This window comes from Toxotes jaculatrix, chromosome 2 (genome assembly GCF_017976425.1).
Source record: "Toxotes jaculatrix isolate fToxJac2 chromosome 2, fToxJac2.pri, whole genome shotgun sequence".
Taxonomy (NCBI): domain Eukaryota; kingdom Metazoa; phylum Chordata; class Actinopteri; family Toxotidae; genus Toxotes; species Toxotes jaculatrix.
The window spans coordinates 7,449,313-7,470,688 of record NC_054395.1 but is presented as its reverse complement, the minus strand read 5'-3'; the positions used below and the strand labels follow the sequence as shown (position 1 = coordinate 7,470,688).

The following is a 21,376-nucleotide window of genomic DNA, read 5'->3' as shown; positions in this document are numbered from 1 at the left end:
CAGAAAATAAGAGTCAGTCGAAAAATCTGATTGGTAGTTTGTTGCAGATTCAAAGTTGAGGTCATCAACCATTTTAGGTGATTGTGTAAAGATGGCCGAGCTTTCGCTGGCACCTGCAACAGATGAACCTGTTGCAGAGTCCACCTCAGTCTCTCCCTCTGGCTTCTCCCACTCACTCAACCATGGAGGTGAGTCAGTCTCTTTAGAGTCCTTCCTGTCACTGACAGAAAGGTCTATTAAAAGGGCTGCTTCGCTGGAGGTAGTTGAGCTCACATCTGAGGAAGAGCCCATCGTTTCACCAGACAGCTCTAAAACTCTCAGGTCAGAGTCTACCTGGACACTAGTACTGCTGCGTAATGTAGTGAGGAGGGGTTCATCAGTGATATTTAAGGTGTCAGCATCCTCATCCTCTGAAAAACCTTGTGTAGTGGCACCATTTCCCTCTGTCGTTCTCTCCACATCAGAAAAGGAACCGTCTACGGCGGTGACATCAGTGTGGACGGTGGTGGCCTGGGTCCTGACAAAGGGGGAAGTCGTGGCCAGGGTAAGGGGTGCTGTAGATTCAGCATTAGGGGTGGTGGGTGGTGTCACTGTGGTGGCAGTTGAAAGGGCAGCTGCTGTGGTTGGGGTAGGTATCTCTGTGGGTGGCAGCTGTGTTGTTGTTGTGCTTGTTGTTGTTGTTGTTGTAGCAGCCCGGACAGTAGGGGGTAAAGGGATCAGTTTTCTGGAGGGGGGTGGGATGGTGGGTGTTGGCGGTTTGAACTTGATGGAGTAGCACAAGTGAACAAGCGAAGAAAGGAAAAAAGGCAGGGGAGGAGACAATATTAGGATAAAACAGAGGGGTATGCAAATACAGTAAGAAGCAACTTATGAGTGAAACCAAGAAAAAGATTCATGTTAAAAAACAAAAAAAACAAAAAAAAGAACACCGCACCAAACACAGCAAACAGACAGCGCATGCACAAACTAATATGTACACCATGGTGCACAACGCAGTATGATATATGCTTAGAGAAACAAAACTAATGCACATAGTGTTTTCTTTTAAATATACTACATATACAACCCTGACACCCATCTGCATTCCAGCAAGACATCTAAACACAATCAGAAGCCTTTCTTTTCAGACTCACGTTCTGGTTGTAGATAGTGACTCCTTGGCTGCAGGTGTGTTTGTGTGTGCAGACATGCTGGTGGATACACCAGTTACACCCCCAGTGACTGCTAACACACCCTTGGCATCTTGCAAAGCGCACAGCAGGAGCACAGGTAGAACAACAAAACAAATCACGAAAAAAAATTAGTGACAGTAAAAATGATCCAAATACTCCTAAAATGTTTAGACATATTTAGATGATCTAAAATTACAGTATCTGTACTTTGCTGTTCCTTTCACTGCCATCATTCTTGTTAAAACAGTTCTTGCCACTTAAAGTTCATACAGGCTGCACAACAGCAGAAAGGAATAACTTTACCTGCAATTCTGTCTTTAAATTAAAACCCATTTAACATTTGACAATCCAGAATTTGTCAAAACAACAATGCACAGCTTTAGTTAAGCATGAAATCTAACCAGTCTCACTCAGAGACTCTAGGTACCCAGAGTACATATGAGTGACATGATGTTTGTGTTTGTACTCACGGTCTGCGTCCAGAGAGCTCCTGAACCAAGCTGCAGTTGTAGAAGGTGAATTCTGTCTCTGCCACCGTCACATTGATGAAGCGCAGTGACAGGGTCACCATCACAAATTCTGCAATGAAACAAATCAGTGGTCACTATATGACAGGTTGACATTATAGCGCTGCTGTGTCATTTTTGTACATTTCACATTTTCGACTTGTATTTAAGTTTAAGAAAATATGTTTTTTATACTGTTGCATCCATTTTTTGTATGTTTTGCACATACTGAAGAAGGTTGACACATCGGGTACAGTCGCTGACCAAATACAAAGATACTCACCATCTCCATGGCTAATGGGGGGAAGACTGCTGGCATCAGGGGTGGAGCATGTCACACCAGTGTTAGTGAGCGAGGCAGGGGTTTCTGTGTCCTGGAAAAAGCAAGAGTAGAACTCTCCTCCTCCCAGACTGGGGAGGCCCTCTACTGACACTGTAATCTGTGGGAGGGGGGAAGAGTGGGAAAGGGACATCAGGAAAACTAAGAGAAAGGTGGAAACTGAAATAAATGAATTTGACCCCCACTGCACTGAAAAGAATTAAAATAGATAAAACATTTTTGTAGAAGTAAAACTCTAACGTGTAAGATATATGAGCCTCAAGAAAGACTACAACACAGTAGAATATTACAGTGCACTGTCCCCATCTGTTCCCCACTCTCTCCCCATTACATCAGTTTTCTCCCCACGGCTGATGTTGTAGAGGCTGAGCTGCTGAATACTGAGGCACTGCTGCGTCTGGTTGAAACTCCACAACCAATGGCCCTGCAGAGACCCTCGCTGGCACTCCCAGCGCTGACCACACCTGAAATACCCCAGAGAAGGAAGAGAGACAAGGGCAGAGACAGTCACAGAGTGGAATGGATGCATGAGAGCGTTCGCAGTAGCCCCCTATTATTTTAAAAGACCTTTCTTTATTGTTTTAACAACACTAAGACTGACATACCTTCCCTCCAAGACACACCAGCCACAGTAGGGATCTTTGGAAGACAGACAGGACTGACAGTCCAGGTGATCTCCACATTCTGCCACCGGACGCTTCTCTACCTGAAAATGACAGGTAAGCAAGGGTCAGTATTCAGGGACATGTTTCTGTGGTGGATCTGATGGATAACAGTGATAATAGCCAGGATCTTCTTAGTTTCAATTTTCTGGCCTCCCCTGTGTGTTAGGCTACTGGATCTAACAAAGAATAAGTTCAGTTAAATGGTTAAAATACAATAAATTATGAAATGGTTGTTGCATTAAATAATAATAATTATAATAATGATATATTTATCATTTTTCAAACTCTATGGCCAAATTTTTCAACATGAATAAGAACAAAGCAGTGATTGCTCAGCTCACTCACTCAGTGTGTCATTCTATAACCTTGTGATAAGCAGTTCACAGAAATCTGAGTCCTTCACTGAGGCCTTATGAAGACCTTTAACTTACATCAGAGTGCCTTGGATTTCTCTCATTGCCAACCACAAGGTTACAGACTGGCACACTGACTGAATAAGCTGAATGATTATCGCTTTATTATTAAATGGCATAAGAATATCAAATTAGTAAAATCAGTGATGCATGACAACTGCTTTCATGATAATCAGTACGCTAACAAGCTTACGTGAATAGCTAAAGACAAGTAACTTTACATTAAAGGTATAATTTTTTTTCCATTTTTTACATGAGGCCAGGTGGCTTTAAGTTCACTGCAAGGTTATGCATTATTATGTAGACTAGTTAACGTTAGCCTTCCCGGCTAAGTTAATGACAATGTTAAAGTTCATAACTATTACTTATAATGTTACCTGTGCTTCCTCTTTCCTCTTTAAGGGCATAAGCTTAATTAACTGCAACTTAGTGCTCTTGCAGCCAACATGTAGTTTATGCTATGTCATGCAAGTTATCTAATATTAGCTAAGCTAGCTTATGTCAACCTTCCGCTTTGAAATTAGCCATACCATCATAGCTAACAGCTATTCAACAAGCTACATATGTCACACTAGCTGAGCTGGTTGAGCTTCAAAGTTAGCTTGATAACTATATGTGAAAGTTTTATAAAGCCTAACTCAAGCTCCACTTACTGGCTTTTTCCAGAGCTATACATTCTTAATTTGAAGGTGTTAAACATTTTTCTTTTATTATATCTTATTACCTTTCTACCCTTCATGTGTGTGCAGACAGCATTATTATAAGTTATTTGACCTTGCCCAAGTTGACCTTTACCCCAGTAAATGTGTGTGCGTATATTTCTGACTCCAAGAACCTAAACTTCAGCCTGCCTTTGACACACTGACAGCAGTTTTATGACAGATGCAGTCCTACACATATTGTTATACATACAAATGTTAAATGTAACTTAAGGCTGCAGGTCTACATTTGGATTAAGGTGTTCAGTGGTCTAGAAGTGACACAAGCCATTAAATGTATAGACTAGCAGTTTCCCAAATCCATTTATCAGCATCTAAAGCTACCCACACAGGGACACTCCATAGGGAGTGTGCCAACACAATGGAGGCCACTTTCTCTAATCAATACCATTGTTATATCTGACCTTACACCTCCTGCTGACTGTTGTACCCATCACGGTGGGGTTAATGACCTTTGACCTTCACAGCCAGCTGGCCTCTCTGTTTTCTTTCATACTCTTTGCCTCTTATTCTTTTATTCGCTTTTTCAGTGAGAGGGACACAGCTTGAGGAAGTATCAAAGCCTGAAAAACTCTGACAAACAACATTGTCTGACGATGAATGACAAGCCATGTTCGGTCTCCATGTATGGAGACATCTGGGTGAGTGCCTGAATGGACGGGCTCACCAAGAAGGCTACGGCTGTTTATACATCTGTTGACTAGTTTGAACATAAAACACACGAAACCTGTGAAAGTCTGCTTGCCAGCATAGGCTGCTGGATTTCTCCCACGAGCAGTTTATTTATTTATCTTTAAATGGTATTTAAAGCCTAAAACCATCCAAAACTGTGCAATTTCCTCCCCTTGTAGACTTACACTAGATTTGGTCATGATGTAGATGTGTGCTCCATTCTGATCCAGTAAAAGGTCACTGTTAATGGCTGAGCTGGGATGGATTGTTGTGTTGGCATATACCTCCACCATACCATCTCGGCCAAGATACACCTGAAGGAAGAGCACCAGAAAAAAACAATTTAGAAAATTTGCTATGTGCAGTATATATAATAACAATCACTAGCAATGGATTTACCGGTATTTTTAGACAAAAATGGTATGCTCCCCATACTGCAAGACTAAAATAAAGGCCTGACAAAAAGAAGAAAACAACACAAAAAGACTATCTTCTTCAGCTTACAACCCAAAAGCAAATCAAATCACACTTGTGCAGGATCGCAGCAGAAGTGGCCATGAATGTGATTACCACACAGTCAAATCTAATATGAAGCACAGGAAGACACCTCTGGCTTAAGTGATTCCCAGGCCTTCAAACTCTCATGTTACCTCACGCTAATGAGATTAGCAGAGGTTTTCGTGCCTTTTTCCATAAAGCTCTCGCTTGATCACTATGAACAGAATGGAGAATCAGTTGTCCCGTTAACAGGATGCACTCAACACATAATAGCATGGGAAGATACTCTGTGATGCTTGGTGACTGAGAAACATTTATGCAGTTTGCTGCTTTGCATGTCATATTTAGTGGAGAATATGATGGCGTATTAAAGGATAGTTTGGATTCTTAAAGCAACACTTGCACCCCACATTGAAGGTCCAACTGGTCACTGTACTCATTCCTCCCGTCCATACTGACCTTAACTTCTATGTAAGAGGTGGGAGACAAAACCCACAGTCCCTTTTCTGTCTGATAACGCATTCTGAAGTTTAGCTAAAGCTAAATTGAGGCTTCATCAATCTGAAATAGACAATTAAATCTCAATTAAGTATCTTTCAAGGTTACAGTCTTTTTAGTGTGAAAAGTGAAATATGTTTCCTTAGTGTTATGTTAATAACTTCCTGTGGTGGAAGGAAAATAACACAACAGTGAAATTTTGAAATTATAACTTTGGAATCAGACCGCTCAAGGTTAACATTAGCTTCAAGTGAACTCTAGAATGAATTTATCACAGAACATGAACTGCAGATTTTGACTCTCTTATCTCTTACACTGGAATCAAGATCTAGATCAAGACAGTATCTCTTTATGGCCAACATCAGCAACATCTTCAATGTGGGTTTGCAAGTGTTGTTTATAGACTTGAAGAAGGGTGAACCTATCTTTAAAGATACCCTCTTGCATACTACTCTAAACTTCCTGTAAAGTAAGCTGACAGATGTGCAGATATACGTTAAGCATCTTTGAAGACATTTAGCTTACATTAATTTCATACAGGCCTAAGATACAACATCAAAGAAAGAGTTCAACATTTGGGAAATACACATATTCTCTTTCTTGAGAGTTAGATGAGAAAACAACACCATTCTCATACCAGTCTGTTAAATATGAAGCTGAGAACAGGGGGAGGAAGCAAACCTGGCTTTGTCCAAAGGTTAAAACATGTGCCTACTAGCACCTCTAGTTAGTCTAGTTAATATGTTATATCTCATTTGTTGAATGAGCAAATTAAAGCCCCACTTGGAGTGGATTTATTTCTCCAGGAGAGGTTGGGTCATTTTTTTTAAGTTAAATACTTTAACTTGACATCTAAAGCATGCTAATATCAACATATAGGCCTCTTTGGTAACAAATATAATGACAGAAAGAATTAAAGCCATCAGGAGAGTAAGAGCTCATCAAGTGTGCTGTACAGGTATTATTTGATTTTTGTTTTTTAGCCTATATTTGTTTAAGGTTTGGTAAATTGTCTCCATTAAATGTTCCTGTTTGCAGATTTATGGACATTCATTTGCAATGGACATCTGAGATAATTATATCCACCGTAAAAGTATGTAACATGCATTTCATGTCTATGTGGAGTTATGATGACTCAGTTTCATGTCACACAGTATCTGTCACGCATCTCTCCTATGTGCATCACCTTCAAGTCTTCTGTATCCCCCTGGGCAGGCTTTCGTCATTCTCTTTTATCCTGCTGAATGTCCATGTTTATTACAGACCATATCCTGTAATTTGGTTGGTTGATGGTAAAATCCCATGAAGCGCATGAGTTAAATTACAGAGGAAAACAGAGCACAGAGCACCACCCCCCCCAACCGGGTGATAATCCCATCCAAATGTGGTTTACGGCAGCAAGTCTCTGCTGGTTGCCCTGTCACAGTGATGACAACTCTCCAGGTAGTCGCTGTGATCCTGGCCAAGAAATAGTGCAGCATATAACACCTGGGTTTTTGTACAGATTCAACAAACTAAATATAACATGTTAATTAGTGAGATTTAAAGGTGCAGGCAGGTTTTTTTTTTAATATTTGGACAGAACTAGGTTAGCTAGTTCCCCCCACTGTCGGTCTTTGTGCTAAACTAAGCTACTCACCTCCAAACTGTAGCTTCATATTTAACAGTATGATATGAGTGTTATCAATCTTCTCCTCTAACTATCACCCTGAAATCAAATAGGCATGTACAGCGTCTTGTACAGCGTCTTTGAGCACCTGGAAAAGCGCTATACAAATTTGATGTATTATTATTATTATTATTATGTTTCCCAAAATGGTGAACTATTCCTTTAACTCTGGACTGCAACTGTGCTGAGGTCAAGTTGGTGACACTAATTTTGTCCCCAGTTAGACTGGCCATCCCAAACACACACACACACACACACACACACACACACACACACACACACACACACACACACACACACACACACACGCACACACACACAGTTGTGTACCTGTGGAATTTGGGCTGCTGTGATGTGATAATCCTGTAATCCTGTTACAATAGTTTATTTCAGATGGATACATGGAGCGCTGCTTTGATCTGCTAGGTAAAAGTACTGTGTCTGGCTCTATGTGGCACTCTCTCTCTCTCTCAGACATTAAACACACACACAGAGCAAAACAGACCTAATAGATGATGACAAACTCCTTGAATAGCTTACAGCAGAGTTATCTACATACCTCTTGTCTCTACATGTAATCAGATCTGTGCAGGTGTTGATCTAATGGTGATCACACATCACAGTTTTTGGACAACACTGTAAAAAGCAGTACTCAGACCTTGACAAAAAAGGTGAGACCCAAATCAGAAATCTATTTTTGGATAATACATTCCACCAGTGTTTCAAAAAACTTACAGCATGAGCTCAAAAATGCATCAAGCTCATCAAGTTTCCATCAATCACATACTGCAGTCCACAGAACAAAAAGCAAACGCATTAAGGCTGGGATCGTGTTGGTATGCTCGTCTGTATATGTTGGAACGCTGTGAATATCAGAATGACTGGAATCTTCCAGCCTGGAGTCACACAGTGATGTGGACGTACATGGGAACCAGCATTGACTTTGACAAAAAAAAAAATCCCTGAAACTGATTGCAGATGTTTTATGTGGTGTGAGGTGTGTTTGCTTTACTGGGAAATTATTTATAGATTTTAAATGGAGCAGATGGTAAAAGCCTCAAGGGCAGGACTGTTTGGATGACAGTATTAAGTAAGTCTGTTTATGAAGCTCCTGTGTGGTTGCGGTGAATGGGAAACTAGGAGACGGTCTTAATAAAAATTGTCTAATGCTTTAGACATTTCTATGATACACAGATCTTTGTTATCCCAGTGATACAGTGTTGACTTGTCCAAGGCGTCTCCCTGCCTGCCATCTAGTTCATGTTGGGGCAGGCCAAATGGCCTAACGCAACTGGCACAAAAATAAAAGGATGTCTGAACGCAAATGGGATGAGCTACCTTATGCAGAGTCCCTTTGGAGTCTCCCAGGAAGGCGATGCTGTGTCCGTCTCGGACACTGACAGCCACAGCGGTAAGACGGGCGGCTGAGGTGTGCCACACGGTTTTAGCTTCCAGCGGTGTCCGGCTCGCCATTGGACTAGGGGTGTGGTCAGAGCCGCAGGGATACGCCTTCAGGGTATTCTACAAAGTTTGGCCACAACAGAAAGTTTTGTTAGCTCCTTGTCCTTCCATTCGTCTTCCATTCTTCCCTACTATTGCCTCAGAGCCTCTGAATCATCTTAATTCATCATAAGAGGATTGCACCATAGGTTAAAGCAGACACATTCAGGGACGGCCAACTGGCTCTTTTGGTTTGGCAAAACAAGCGCTCCAAATCCTGCTTTCCAGTAAGACTCCGAGCTCTGGCTCAAGATAATTGGCCCTGAAGGAGGAAGTAGAATGGGACAATTTGTTTTATTCTACTTAAAGTTGGTTTATTAAAAAAATAAGACGGGTGGGGGACTGTGATATAATACATCTTTCCTATTCTCTCTCCCTTCAATCATCCCTCTGTTTTTCTTTCAGCATTTTCTTTCTCTACGTTTTTTTCTCCCTGTTACTCTCTGTGCTACAATCTTTCTCTTCCCATGTTTCTATTTCCTCCTCCTTTCTCTCTCTCACTCTTTGTATGTCAGTGGGTTTCAAAAGAGCTCCAATCCTTCCTTGTCAGTGCTCATTAAGCAGCAGCACAGCTGATTCAGGGTTAGTTTGGTTTATTGATCCCTAACGATCCCATTAAATGGTTCTGAGGGCTGGCAGGACCTGAGCGACTGCAGGGCAGCAGGGTGGGGTGGAGTGGGGGAGGAGAGGGGTCACTGGAGGGCTGCAGCTGGGCAAAGCCACTCCTGGGGCATTGGTAAGCACTGAGCTTTTCAACGAAGGCCTCATTAGAAGACTTCCAACCATCCATTATCTATAGCTACCATTTCTTCCAGTTTCTCAGCTTAATCTTGCCATTGAACTCATCCCTCGTTACTTGGATGTACGTTCTCTCTGTTTCGTCTTTCTCGGAACACTGAAGCCAACCCGAGTCAATATACTCAAGGTACAGGATGACGGCAGGAAGTAATTCATAATGATGTATAGCCCTAATGTGTGTACTATAAGGCAATTATCCATGCTGCAACAAGCACACAAAGAAGAAAACACAGTAGCACGCAATTTTGCTAAGGGGACCAGAGAGAAACGGTAATTTGAGAGTCTCACGTGAGCGTGTTGTTGACTGAATCTTTGTTTTAAAATCCCCAAGTTTTTGCTTTATTCCCATTAGAGAAAACATCAGCATCAACCTGATGTTGACGCTGGAACACAAAAAAACCCCCAAAACATCTGAACTCCTTCCTTTCCTTCTATCCTTACCAGGGGCAGGTTGGCACAGCTGGACTTGACCTCGTACTCTATGTAAGCCACCTCTCCTCTCCCCTCCACCCGCCCATCCTGGGTGTAGCAGAGGTCACGGGTGGAGTCGATGTGCCTGTCAAGCTCATCCAGAGGGTAAACGCACAGAGCCGAGGCATCCAAGGGATTGTTGTTTGTGGAGCTGACGTGGGTGGAGAAGACTCCCAGCAGATCCTCGCCTTCTCGGCCTGCACCTTGTCCCACCTGTTGCAACAAAGGCGTGGGAAACACTTGGGAAAGTTAAACATAACCAGTATCAGTGGAACAATGATGTGAATCCATTTCTGAAAGCAAGGCATGAAATTCATGTTCTCTGACAACAACGAATATTTTGAGTTATTGCTCCTTTCATGATAAGAATTTCCAGGTACTAATAAAATTAATTTCATTTAATATCATTTGGAGAAACAAATATAAACACATAGAAATACCTGGGCTGCCTGGAGCAGGTTGTACGTCCTTGAAGGAGAGGTTGGGGATCGGCAGACGAGAGGAACTTCCACATAGGAATAGTAGGAGGTGTCATCCAGACACACTCGGGCAGCATAGGTCCGGTACTCCCTTGATACTGACTTTATGTCACGGCGGTAAAACAAGAAGTACACATATGTGCGCCGTGTGAATGCTGTCACAAAATGGTGGTCGTACTCTGACAGACGCCCAGCTACAGCCAGCTTAGCAGTCTCCTCGTAGGAAAAGATGGGTCCTGATGAAAGGTGCCGGGTAGATATGGGTGGGTGGCTGGCAGTATAGCCCCTCCCCACATACATTACTGTCCGTTCCCCGCCACGAAGCCCGACCACCAGCCCCACCGTCGACACCGACGGATCATTGGCCGCAACGTACTGTGTATCCACAGGTCTCTCGGTGGAGAAGAGAACCTTTTTGATTGATGACAGGCTGCGTTTCTGGCAGATGCCCTGGTGTACACTGCCACAGGTGATCAACTCCAATGCCTTTGGATCCACCAGCAGTAATTTGTTGTGGTTACTGGTTCTCCTGGCCTGGTGACAGTTGAACTCTGTGATCGGTGGAAGGCAGTCTTTGCTGTCGCTGACGGGGCCAGTCACCTCCTCTTGTTCCAGCCGGAGTCCATCTAATCCATCCAGCTGGAAGAGGTGGTCCCTGGCCCCCACGTACACCGTCCCCACAGAGGGGTCTGGGTGGAGCACCAGGTGCTGGAATTCAGTGTCATTACGGGAAAAACAGGGGTAGGAGCGACCATGGGCAGAAACAAAGACGATGAGGATGAGGAGCAAGAGCAGGGTGGAGTTCAGAGCCTTCCCATGTAGCATGGCAAAAATTCTGACGGGAAAAAGAGAGCATGGTTACAGACCTGCACCAACAGATGTTTGAGGTTCAACATCAGCATTTAAAAGGAGCTTCCATAAAACTGAGTATAGTGCAAGTTACAGAGTTTTAGAAAGCTTAGGTTAAGACTGAGAAACATGTTAAGATGTGGTGAGAAGCTCTTAAGAATTTAAGCTAGAAAGAAAAAGAGTCTTTTCTTGCTATCTCTCATTACTGTAGTCAAAGCACGTACACACACACACACACAGTCACATATGATTGATATTCAATTCAAGCTTGACAGAATATATTAAATAACTGATACTGTAGATTTTTCTTATGTCAACAGACCCTTGAAAAGTCCAAAGTATTGACCAAGTGTTGTCTGTGTAGCCAAAGCGCATACTGTACGGAATCCATTCCCAACAAAGGCACTACTTACTCCTCATCTCCTAAAAACTACAATGATCAATGGTTTTGGGAAATTATCTAGTCTTTAAATACATGGAAGTGTATATTCAAAACTATATTTAAAACTTATATTTCAAGATTTGGACGGACGGAGTGCCAAAGACAGGCTGGGGAAGTTGGAAAGTATTGAGAAAAAACAAAAAACAAAAATTGCCAGTCTTATCCTCTAAATGCAGTTTTCAGGGTCCAAATCCCCTTTTGGGAATAATATCTCACCATCTATGGTCTTTGTTAAGCTGAAGACTTCCTCCGCCTTATCACCTGGAATCATAGCCCATTCCTTTCCTCTCTGTCTGTGAATGATTATTAACCTGCAAGCAAAACAGAGAGAGAGACAGACAAAAAGACAGACTGAGACATGACTCAGAGATAGACATTATTCATCAAAATGTCACAACATCTAGCGTCTGGTTACTCCCACAGCGTTTATGACTTTACCGCTCTGTAGGCTGTATTCATTGGATTAAAAACACCAGCAGCCACAGTATCCCTTACAGCTGGAGCATTCAAAACAACAACTCTCATTTCCCATTTCCTCAGCCATCACTCAACACCTCTGAGGAGAGTGGTTTGTGGACACTGAGAGCCTTCACATTAGAGATAAAACCCCTTAAATTATTGAAGAGGTTCCTCAGACCTTTCACTGACCTCACAGAGAAAGGCCACATAAAAATAAACAAATAACAACATAGTGTATAGAGCATGTTTTAAACTGGGTATGTGTTATATATATACATTATTTATATGAAAATTGAGCTTATTTATGCCCCACAAGTCTGCATACTGACAGAGAAAGAAAATGTGTAGAGGACAGCCATATTTCCTTAAGAGTGTGATATTTAGGCGAAAAAAAACCCTCAATGTTGTGCACCATTACTTTGCAGTGTGAATAAATTGCTAAGACATTAGAGATGCAGTGCCATCTCACCTATCTGTCTACCCCCTGGGGCTGCAATCAGGACAAAGACGAAGGTTCAAAGGGAGTAGACCGGGAATCCGTGAGTGTGGGTGGGTGTGAATGTGTGTGTGTGTTTGTGAGTGTGTACATAACCAGGGGCCATCCAGGAGCAGGTGCATGCGTCTTAGTACATGTCTGGTAAGTGGGTGAGTGTGTCTCAGGCAACGTCTTTACTTATTCATGAGCAGAATAAGATGTATAATAAGTAGTAACTACCACGCCCACTGTCAGATGGTTTGAGTTGAGTGTGCACGCGTGTGTGAATGTGAAGACGGGTGACCATTACATAGTCTGTTAAACAGGGCCCGGAAATTCATACAGTCCTCTGAGACAGGGGAAGGAATAGTCTTTATAAAATATATATACATAAAACAAACCAATTCTTTGTGCCTCATGTTTTATTGAGTCAAATCTTCTCAAGCTCTCAGATTCTAGTTTTTCTTAGCTATGTTAGCAGTGTGGCTCTTAAGGGATGGTAGTGTTGGTGACGTCAGCTGGTCAGTTATTCAGACTTGTGGTCCACAATCATATACGCACTGCACTGCTGTGAAATTGTGATATAACATTATAACCTCCTTATCCTCATAGAAAATGTAACTCAGTTGCGATTACAAAGGTATTTTCTGTTGCTGTTAATTTTTAACAGGGTTGAATCACACTGCATGTTAGCATTTTCACTGTGAGCATGTTAACGTTTAGTTCAAAGCACCGCAGTACAGCCTCACAGAGCAGCTAGCACAGTAGCTGTGGACTGATAGGGTGTGTTCACATTACACCGGAAAAACAAGCCAAAACAACAATTAATTTTTTGTTCAAGCAGTAATAATATGTGCAAAGCATTGTAGAGATAACACATTCTAAAGCACAACATTTGCATTAAGGTCACAGCGACCTTGGGCTTTGACCTCTGACCTCCAAAATCTACTCAGTTCATCCCTGAGTCACAGTCAACATTTGTGCAAAGTTTGAAGACAATCCCTCAAAGGGTTCCTAAGATATTGCATTGCCAAGCAAAACGTAAACACGGTCATAGTGACTGCCGCCATTCTGAGACTGGAGGGTTTTATTTTGTTGTACAGCTGGATGAAACGAGATAATTTAACATCGACAGTCTATTTTCATTCAGTAGATTCAGTTCAGTTACAACTAACAGAGCCTGGGAACAATTCTAGAGAAATTCTCACTGCTACTCTGAGGAGGCGTCCTCACCTGCTCTTTGACCAGCCGTCATGCTGCGGTCAACATATTTATAGCCCACAGCGACCCCATCACCATGGGAACTTCCTTTTACCAACCAGCAATGATGGCTTCCTACGAGCCACCATGAGATCAGACTGGATGACTGTGGTGTGGGACAAAGTGGAGATGGAGGGGAAGAAAAGAGACACAAGAAAAGCAACTGTGGTTGATATAAAAGAAGAGGGGAACTCCAATCTGGAATATTTCTCTTGACATCTCAGACCTTTCAAGGCTGTGCAACATTTTCACTTCATCCATCAACTAAACAACCACTCTTAAACTTAGATTGCTCTTTAATTGTGAGGTTCGGGAAGGAAGTTTGTGGATTTTCAGTAGCATACATGAGCGAGCTTACTTTAAAGCTTTTCAAGCTCCTAACACGAACAAATCCATTACTCTCATAAAGGTTCAAGTCCTAGAAGTTCGTCTTTATTCACGAGATCTGACATTTGAAACTGAAATATCTACTTTTCCTCCTAATGTGGAATCATTTTGTTGTAATACAAACACTACAACACCACCCTTTAGAGGAGCAGAGGGGCGTTTTCTCCCATGCTGTTCACAAACAATCTCCAGAGTTCATCGGTTGTCTCTGGTATGCAGCATGTTCGGCCATGGGGGCACAGTCCAACCATCTATAAATAACCTCTAGTAGCCCATTAGACTGTCAGCTGAACTGGAGAGGGGAGAGGATGGTCACAAAGCAACTATGGAGTAAATATTCACATACAAGCAAAGATATAAATAATCATATGTGAGCGATTTCCTCAGAACTGTCGTCCTGCCAGAGTGGAAAAGCCTCTGAAACAGGGGTCTGATTAAACTCTCCACTTAAACCCAGAATTATGACTTTCTTTTAGCTGCAGACGGCAGGGGGGGGACCTACCCTTCTCAATCAACAGCGTGTGTGCCACCAAGTATATTTATTGACTTCTATAAACTCCTCAGAAAGTGGTCTCATCAGTGAACTTTTGCCCTAACCATTCCTATCTGTCTCACGTTCTCTCTCTGTCCATGTTAATTCATCACTGAGAGAGTAGGCTGTGCAAGTTCATTTCGAAAGCTCTTAATGAGCCGTGACAGCCCACTGAACGCCTAAAACCTCATAAAATATGTGAGGTCAGCAGCACAGGGACAGTGGGGGGGACACTGGGCCCGGAGCCATGGAGCATTGCCTTGCATTGTTATGTTCCGGTAGGTCGGCTGGCGTCTCGCCCGGGGCCCCCAGTCTCTGCAACACTAGCATCTGTGGATCTCATCCAGAGAGTACAGTAGAGAGAGTAGCACAAGGTCTGTTTGAGATCAGCGAGGCTTTCAGTGACACCACACAGGATACCATTGAGAAGATAAAGAACAGGCACATGCATCTGCCAGTACACACTTGTAACTGATTTAAAAGGAGGGAGTGGAAAGAGCTGGCATATTTGTTTGGGTGACGTTCGTGAGACTCTGAACAATGTCACTGAAAAGCATGAAAAATCAATTTCTTGGTGTCTTCACAGGATAACTGCAGCATCTCATGTGTTCTCTCCTACAAGTTTCCAATGTAGATTGTTAATAGTGAAGACAATATAAATAAAGTTGGGGGGAAAAAACACACACACTATAATCTGCTGCCACAGATATTTAAAGCTGGACTCCTGTTCACCCTTTGCACCAAACATAAATCCAGCTTTAGTGTCAACTTTTGGGTCATGAATTGGTGGAGCTGAGTTTATTTTGTGGCGAATGAATTACATGGTGGAAGCTGGTCGCTGAAGGGTTAGTACTGTCAAGACTGACTACGGTTGGTCAGTGGCACAGCTTATTAAAGTTAAGCAACAAGAGAATTAACTCCAGCTCAGGAAGACCACTCATCACTGATTCCAGTAAAAGAAACTGATTACGCACCACAATTTCTGCTGAAATCTGGTGAAAGGCTGAATCTGAAAGCCAACAGAACCTAAAGCTTGGAACACGAGGCACAACAAAATGAAGTCTGCACCACTGCTAATGTTGATCTATATTTAATGCAGTGTGAGCACCAAAGAAGAGAACAGAGTAGCCCATCATGCTCAGCTAAAGTTTTAATAACTTGTTTGACATGTCTGGACCCCTTTCAGACAAACAATCACTAACCTGATGGGACGACAGGTGACCAAAACTCCAGTAAAAAATAGCTACTGGAGTGTGAACCTGTCACGGTCAGTTTGAACCTAAACACACAAATGTGTGACCGGTTCCACTTTTCCAGTATAGCAGAGACCAAACACAACAAACCGTAGGCAGGCGCGATCACACCTTTCATGTCACTTCCGATCCACATTTACATCCAGTAAGTACATCCACATACAGTGCAGTTGCTGGTTGTGTGTCCCTTCTTAGATGGTTCAGATCAGTGAAAGCGCTAATATTATGAGAGGCAGATGTACACATGTTTGGCCCCTCTCCATTTCCGTCGCCTTCCTTAGGGTCAATGGCCGTCTCTCTGCCCTCAGTTCACATGCAGGCACAGAGGGTCTCTCTCTCTCGGTCTCTCCGGTGTGCTGAAGGGGCTCTCTGTCTGCTGCTGGAGGGAATAGTGTCCCTTTCACAGCTCTTCAACCAAGTGGCTGCGCTGAACGGACACAGGATAAAAGCCACTTCCCTTGGAAAGAGACTACACACACATATCTACATGAGTGCCGAGACACAACACACTTTTTCATGTGCGCACAACCACACACACACGCACACACACATACACACTCATTTAGCCCGTTTTATGACAGGATCCTTTCACTCTGGAGACAGTAACGCTCTCCCTGGGAAAAGCAGGTGTTAAGCCTAGCTGCTTAGTACAACATGACACGCACAACCTGAGATCCACTGTAAGACCAGCGGGCTTTCATCTGCTGTAATCCGTTATTGATGATGTTTCATAATCTCTGCTCTGCACATAACAATCATTCAACAAACCAGCTCAGTTTTACCAAATGCATTATCACTGATAAGACCTAATCAGCCACTTAATGGCAGCTTCATCATAAGCCTGTGTGAAACAGAGGAAATTATGAACTTTTAATTTTATTTTTACTGAGCTCCAAAATGTTATGTGCATTAAATTATTAAACAAGCGTTCACTGCAGACATTGTGACATGTCATAGTAGCAAGAAAAGTACTTGTGTAAATAATTAAATGAATGATGACTGAATTCCATTTAACTGCCTCAGTTTAAGGGCCCTGGTCCTGTGTATGCTGACTCACTGTCACACTGTCATGGCTTGCTGGGAACACTTAATAATAAAGCAGAGCCATTGTTAATGTTATTACTAACACCTAGTATGATGGGAAAAGCATAGGTGTGTCAAGTTAAAATGTCTGCAGTTTTAAAGGCTATTAAAAAGTAATGTTTTTTAATTCATATACTTTTTTAAATTGTTTTTCAAAGGTCTACTTAAATTTACTTAATGACCCTTTGTATGACATAAAAGGGTCATTAAGTAAAGTGGTATAAAATAAAAACTATCTTTAAAAAGAAAAGGATTTTTAAAATAAAAATGTGTAAAAAGAAAAAACAAACAAACCTAAGTTCAGAATCATAAACCGGATAATGGAGTAACATTTCATATTGAGTTAAGTTTTATCAAATTATTTCAGACTTTATTGGCTCTTTTACATATTTTACTCTATTCATACGACTACTCATTTCATAATGCTATATTTATTTTTTATGAATGAACACTTGGCTTCATAGTTTTTCACATCCTGGAATTTCTTAAATCTGTTTCAGACATGTTGATAACACTATATTATAAAGCACTGTGAAGTTTTAATTCTTAACTTGATATGGATGGCAGCCTGAGAGGAGAGCAGACTGAGAGTTTTAAGGTAGGTGCAACTGGTTTCTCTGACCACAAAGCCTTTGACCTCCTGGCCTTGACTAGGTGGGAGAAATGAGAGACTGGTGCTGTCATGGAAATATGACAGACTGGAACTGATGGTGCTGTAATTCTTCAGTTCAACATTCAACAGGCGCAGGGATCAAAGAGCAGTCAGGAGGAAGCAGAAGCAGGGGGTAGACGGACTTAATGAGACGAGGAGAGAGAGAGAGAGAGAGAGAGAGAGAGAGAGAGAGAGAGAGAGAGAGAGAGAGAGAGAGAGAGAGAGAGAGAGAGTGAATGAGAATGATTGACAATAGCAGCTGAGGCCCAATTCAACATTTGAACCATGGACAGGCAAACGGCCCTGGGACCCAAGTGGCCCTGCAGTGCACTAAAATACGGCCACTTAATAACTACGTCTGTTATAAATCTAAAAGTGCATGTTTGAATATAGTTTGATGGGAATACATGGTCCTCGCAACCCAGCCCACCTCAAATAGCACATTGTGAACCAAAATTAAAATGGGACCATATAGTTAAATTAAGATAATAACACGGAGAAATGCATGTGCTTTTGTGAGGGGGTGCTGGTTGTGTGCTTTTATTGTCTTGTCTGTGTGTGTGTGTGTGTGTGTGTGTGTGTAAGACAGAGTGTGTTAAGTGGCCAGTGGTCAGATCCTTAGAAAGAGCCTCTGCTGACAGGGTTGGACCACAACAGCACGGACAGCAGCCAACAAATCCTGCCACAATTACAGACCTCAGCTCTCTGGCCTCCCATAGGAGAGTCAGCCAGTCGGCAACACCGAGAATGACAACGTGAGAAAAAAGGAGGAATGGATTACAAAGCAAAAAAAAAAAAAAAATCTTAACGAATCTTGACGAAATCTTAAAAAACTTCTTCTTAAAGTAGAGCAGCCTGTGTTTACTTTCTCATTTCAGTCTTTTTATTCAGGTTACTGTGGATACACAGTATAAATCTGTACTAAAGGGCTGTAGAGATGCAGAGTATCTTTAAATAAAAAGCATATGTAGTAGGGATGTACCTAGTTATTTAGAAATTAACAAACTATCCTTACAGGGGGGCTGGGTTCCCTCCCGCATTTTCCTCTGGTGCACCTGTTCACCCAGGTACCGCTGGTTTAGTCTGGAGATGGAGGACGTTCAAACCCCCTGATCGTCCAGTTATTTTGTTGTGGGTCAATAAATGGACAGATTGTGCATTTAAAAAACTGGATGTCGAGCTTATCTATTGACTTAAGTTGTTTTGCTATTAAACTGTCTGGGTTTTGTGATAAATTATTAATATGCACACATGCTGTTTAATGTGGCGTGGGAGTTTGATCTACAGACAAACTGTACTTCTGCCCCTCACGCTTTCCTATTGTCTTCACATTCATTCATATCTTTGACCTCTGTTATCAAAATACAACTAAACTATGACGTATCCTTTATTTTGAGGAAAAGTTAAACATTTTAGAAAATATTCTTATTCTTTTTCTTGCCAAGACTGAGATGAGAAGGCTGTGATATGGATCTTTCTATCTGTCATCTAATCCTGAAGACAGCGGACAACAGCGGACAACATAGCATTAACTAAATTGTTGTACAACTCTTTTAAACTCAAGCAAACCTGAAATGAATATCAAGCAACTGGAAACTGACCAGTAACATACAACGGTCTTGCCTAGAGCCTCAAATATACCAGGACAAGCACTGAGTTGAGCAGTTACTTACTTCTAATGAAGAAGAAATGACTGTTGATTCTTCTCATAGGTTGGACAGTATCTATGAGAGGAATCTATCCTGATCATTTTCAGAGCTATTAACTTAGTAAAGAGGAAAAATTACTGGTAAAATGAATGGACAAAGGCATCTGCATTCTGTTTACAATAAGACAAAGCAGGCTTAAATAGCTGCTCTGTGGCTGGTTCGGGGTTTGAATACAGACTGGCCATATGCTCGAATGAGGCATCACGTCATCGAGGACGCGCTGGTATGGTCATTGTGTGGCAGAATGCTAAGGAGGTGGCAGTGGGACGTGCATGCGTATTCATTTGTTTATGGATGGTCTGCATACATTACCACCTACGACTTGTGCAACCACATCTCCACTCCAAGACACACACACACACACACACACACACACACACACACACACACACACACAGCCGCCTGTTCTTTCACAGCACTCAATAGCCTGAGAAAGCCCTTTGTCGTCCTTCGTTGTCGTGACGACGTGCCTGGGTCAAGTGAATAGAGAGAGGAGGTCCAGCTCTCCCAGTCTGTGGGCATTTTAATCAGCTTGTCACAGTGTCTGTGGTCTAACAACTCTTGTGCTCGTCTCTGTCTCTCTCTGAGGCCAGAGATGCTTCTCAGCTTTTCTTTTCTTTATTTTTTTTTTGAATAAGCACATCTTCAGCAAAATCACTCCAGTCTCATTTTACAATTCACAGAGCTCTGGGAAACATCAAGCCTGATTTTCTGCTGTATTACTGAATTATAGCGTTGACCATGAAAAATGCACCACATCCAGCCACAAGACCAATGACAGTGAACCAGAGTATTATTGCTAATAAGCCTGGTCTCAGGGTGGAAAATCTGGTCTGCTGTCTCCCCATCCTCCAGTTTAATAAGTTTTATGGTTATGAGACATGCAGTATGTCATCTCAAAAGCCCAGAATAAGCCTAAAGAAACCTCCATCTATTCCCAGTGGAACTTACTGCTGGATGTTTGAGTTTGGAACAGGGATCTGACAACATGATTTGTTTTATTCATGAATTAGTTTGCAGCTCATGACCCTTGGCGAACCTTTGACTCATAACATGCTAAGTGGAGTCAGTTCAGTGTCCCCCTTCGTCTCACCCTTCTCAACAAACCCTATCGCCTGTCTCTCCCGGTCTCTCTCCACCGAGCCTGGTATCTCAGGCGCCTATCTGGATGCCACGCATTCTCTAAATGTTTAGTCAGGGATTCTTTGCGGCATGATGGCCAGTGTGGGACGCTGCATTATATCGTTACATCATTCCTTATCTAGGAAAATACACTTCAGAGGTTAGACCACTTTCCATCCTTTAAGACAGGGGTCTTCAACGTTTTTCAGGCCAAGGACCCCAAAACTGATGGAGAGATGGAGCAGGGACCCCCTAACAATCCCACATAGTGTTGGTCATGTAATTATTTAAGATTTAAGACATTGGCCCCTTTACAACAATAAACATATAGAAAGACTCATTGTGCTGTTAAGTTAGCAAGCTAGGGTAACACTTCCATTCAGAAAGTGAAAGCTAGTTAACCTAGCTTGCTGACGTTAATGTCCCATAAGCCCAGCAAGTCGTACATTAAACCATAATGAGCTGCTTTTTCAGTATCAGCAAATGTTTTTGGTCTGCCGAAAACATTATGAGCTGCAGCCTGTAGATAAATGATTTTTAGCTGGTGTAACTGTACTATACTCCAAGGGAAACTGAGATACAAGTTAATTTGCTTATTAACTCGATGTATTTTGAAGCAGTGCCAAATGGTGCTTGCAGTCAGCAGAGTTGGGAGTGACCTGAACTTGCAACCCTATTGGCAGCCTGATGAAAGAGCTGTTGTAGGGTCAGTTCTACTCACACACTCACTGCTCTGTCTGGTGAAAAATCAAA

The 21,376-nt window shown here is 42.2% G+C and overlaps 1 protein-coding gene across 1 annotated transcript in view; it reads right to left on the bottom strand.

The window, feature by feature from the left end:
* Window positions 1–21,376, bottom strand: part of plxnb1a (plexin b1a) — a 55,118-nt gene that overhangs the window by 18,561 nt on the left and 15,181 nt on the right. The window contains exons 2-12 of the mRNA XM_041047844.1: window positions 11,908–12,002; window positions 10,362–11,235; window positions 9,892–10,134; window positions 8,491–8,673; window positions 4,673–4,801; window positions 2,624–2,724; window positions 2,350–2,482; window positions 1,962–2,118; window positions 1,643–1,751; window positions 1,134–1,242; window positions 1–762 (exon numbers count right to left, since the gene is read on the bottom strand). Coding sequence (XP_040903778.1) covers window positions 1–762; window positions 1,134–1,242; window positions 1,643–1,751; window positions 1,962–2,118; window positions 2,350–2,482; window positions 2,624–2,724; window positions 4,673–4,801; window positions 8,491–8,673; window positions 9,892–10,134; window positions 10,362–11,225 — 2,790 coding nt within the window. The 5' untranslated portion in view covers window positions 11,226–11,235; window positions 11,908–12,002. The remainder of the gene's footprint in view (window positions 763–1,133; window positions 1,243–1,642; window positions 1,752–1,961; window positions 2,119–2,349; window positions 2,483–2,623; window positions 2,725–4,672; window positions 4,802–8,490; window positions 8,674–9,891; window positions 10,135–10,361; window positions 11,236–11,907; window positions 12,003–21,376) is intronic.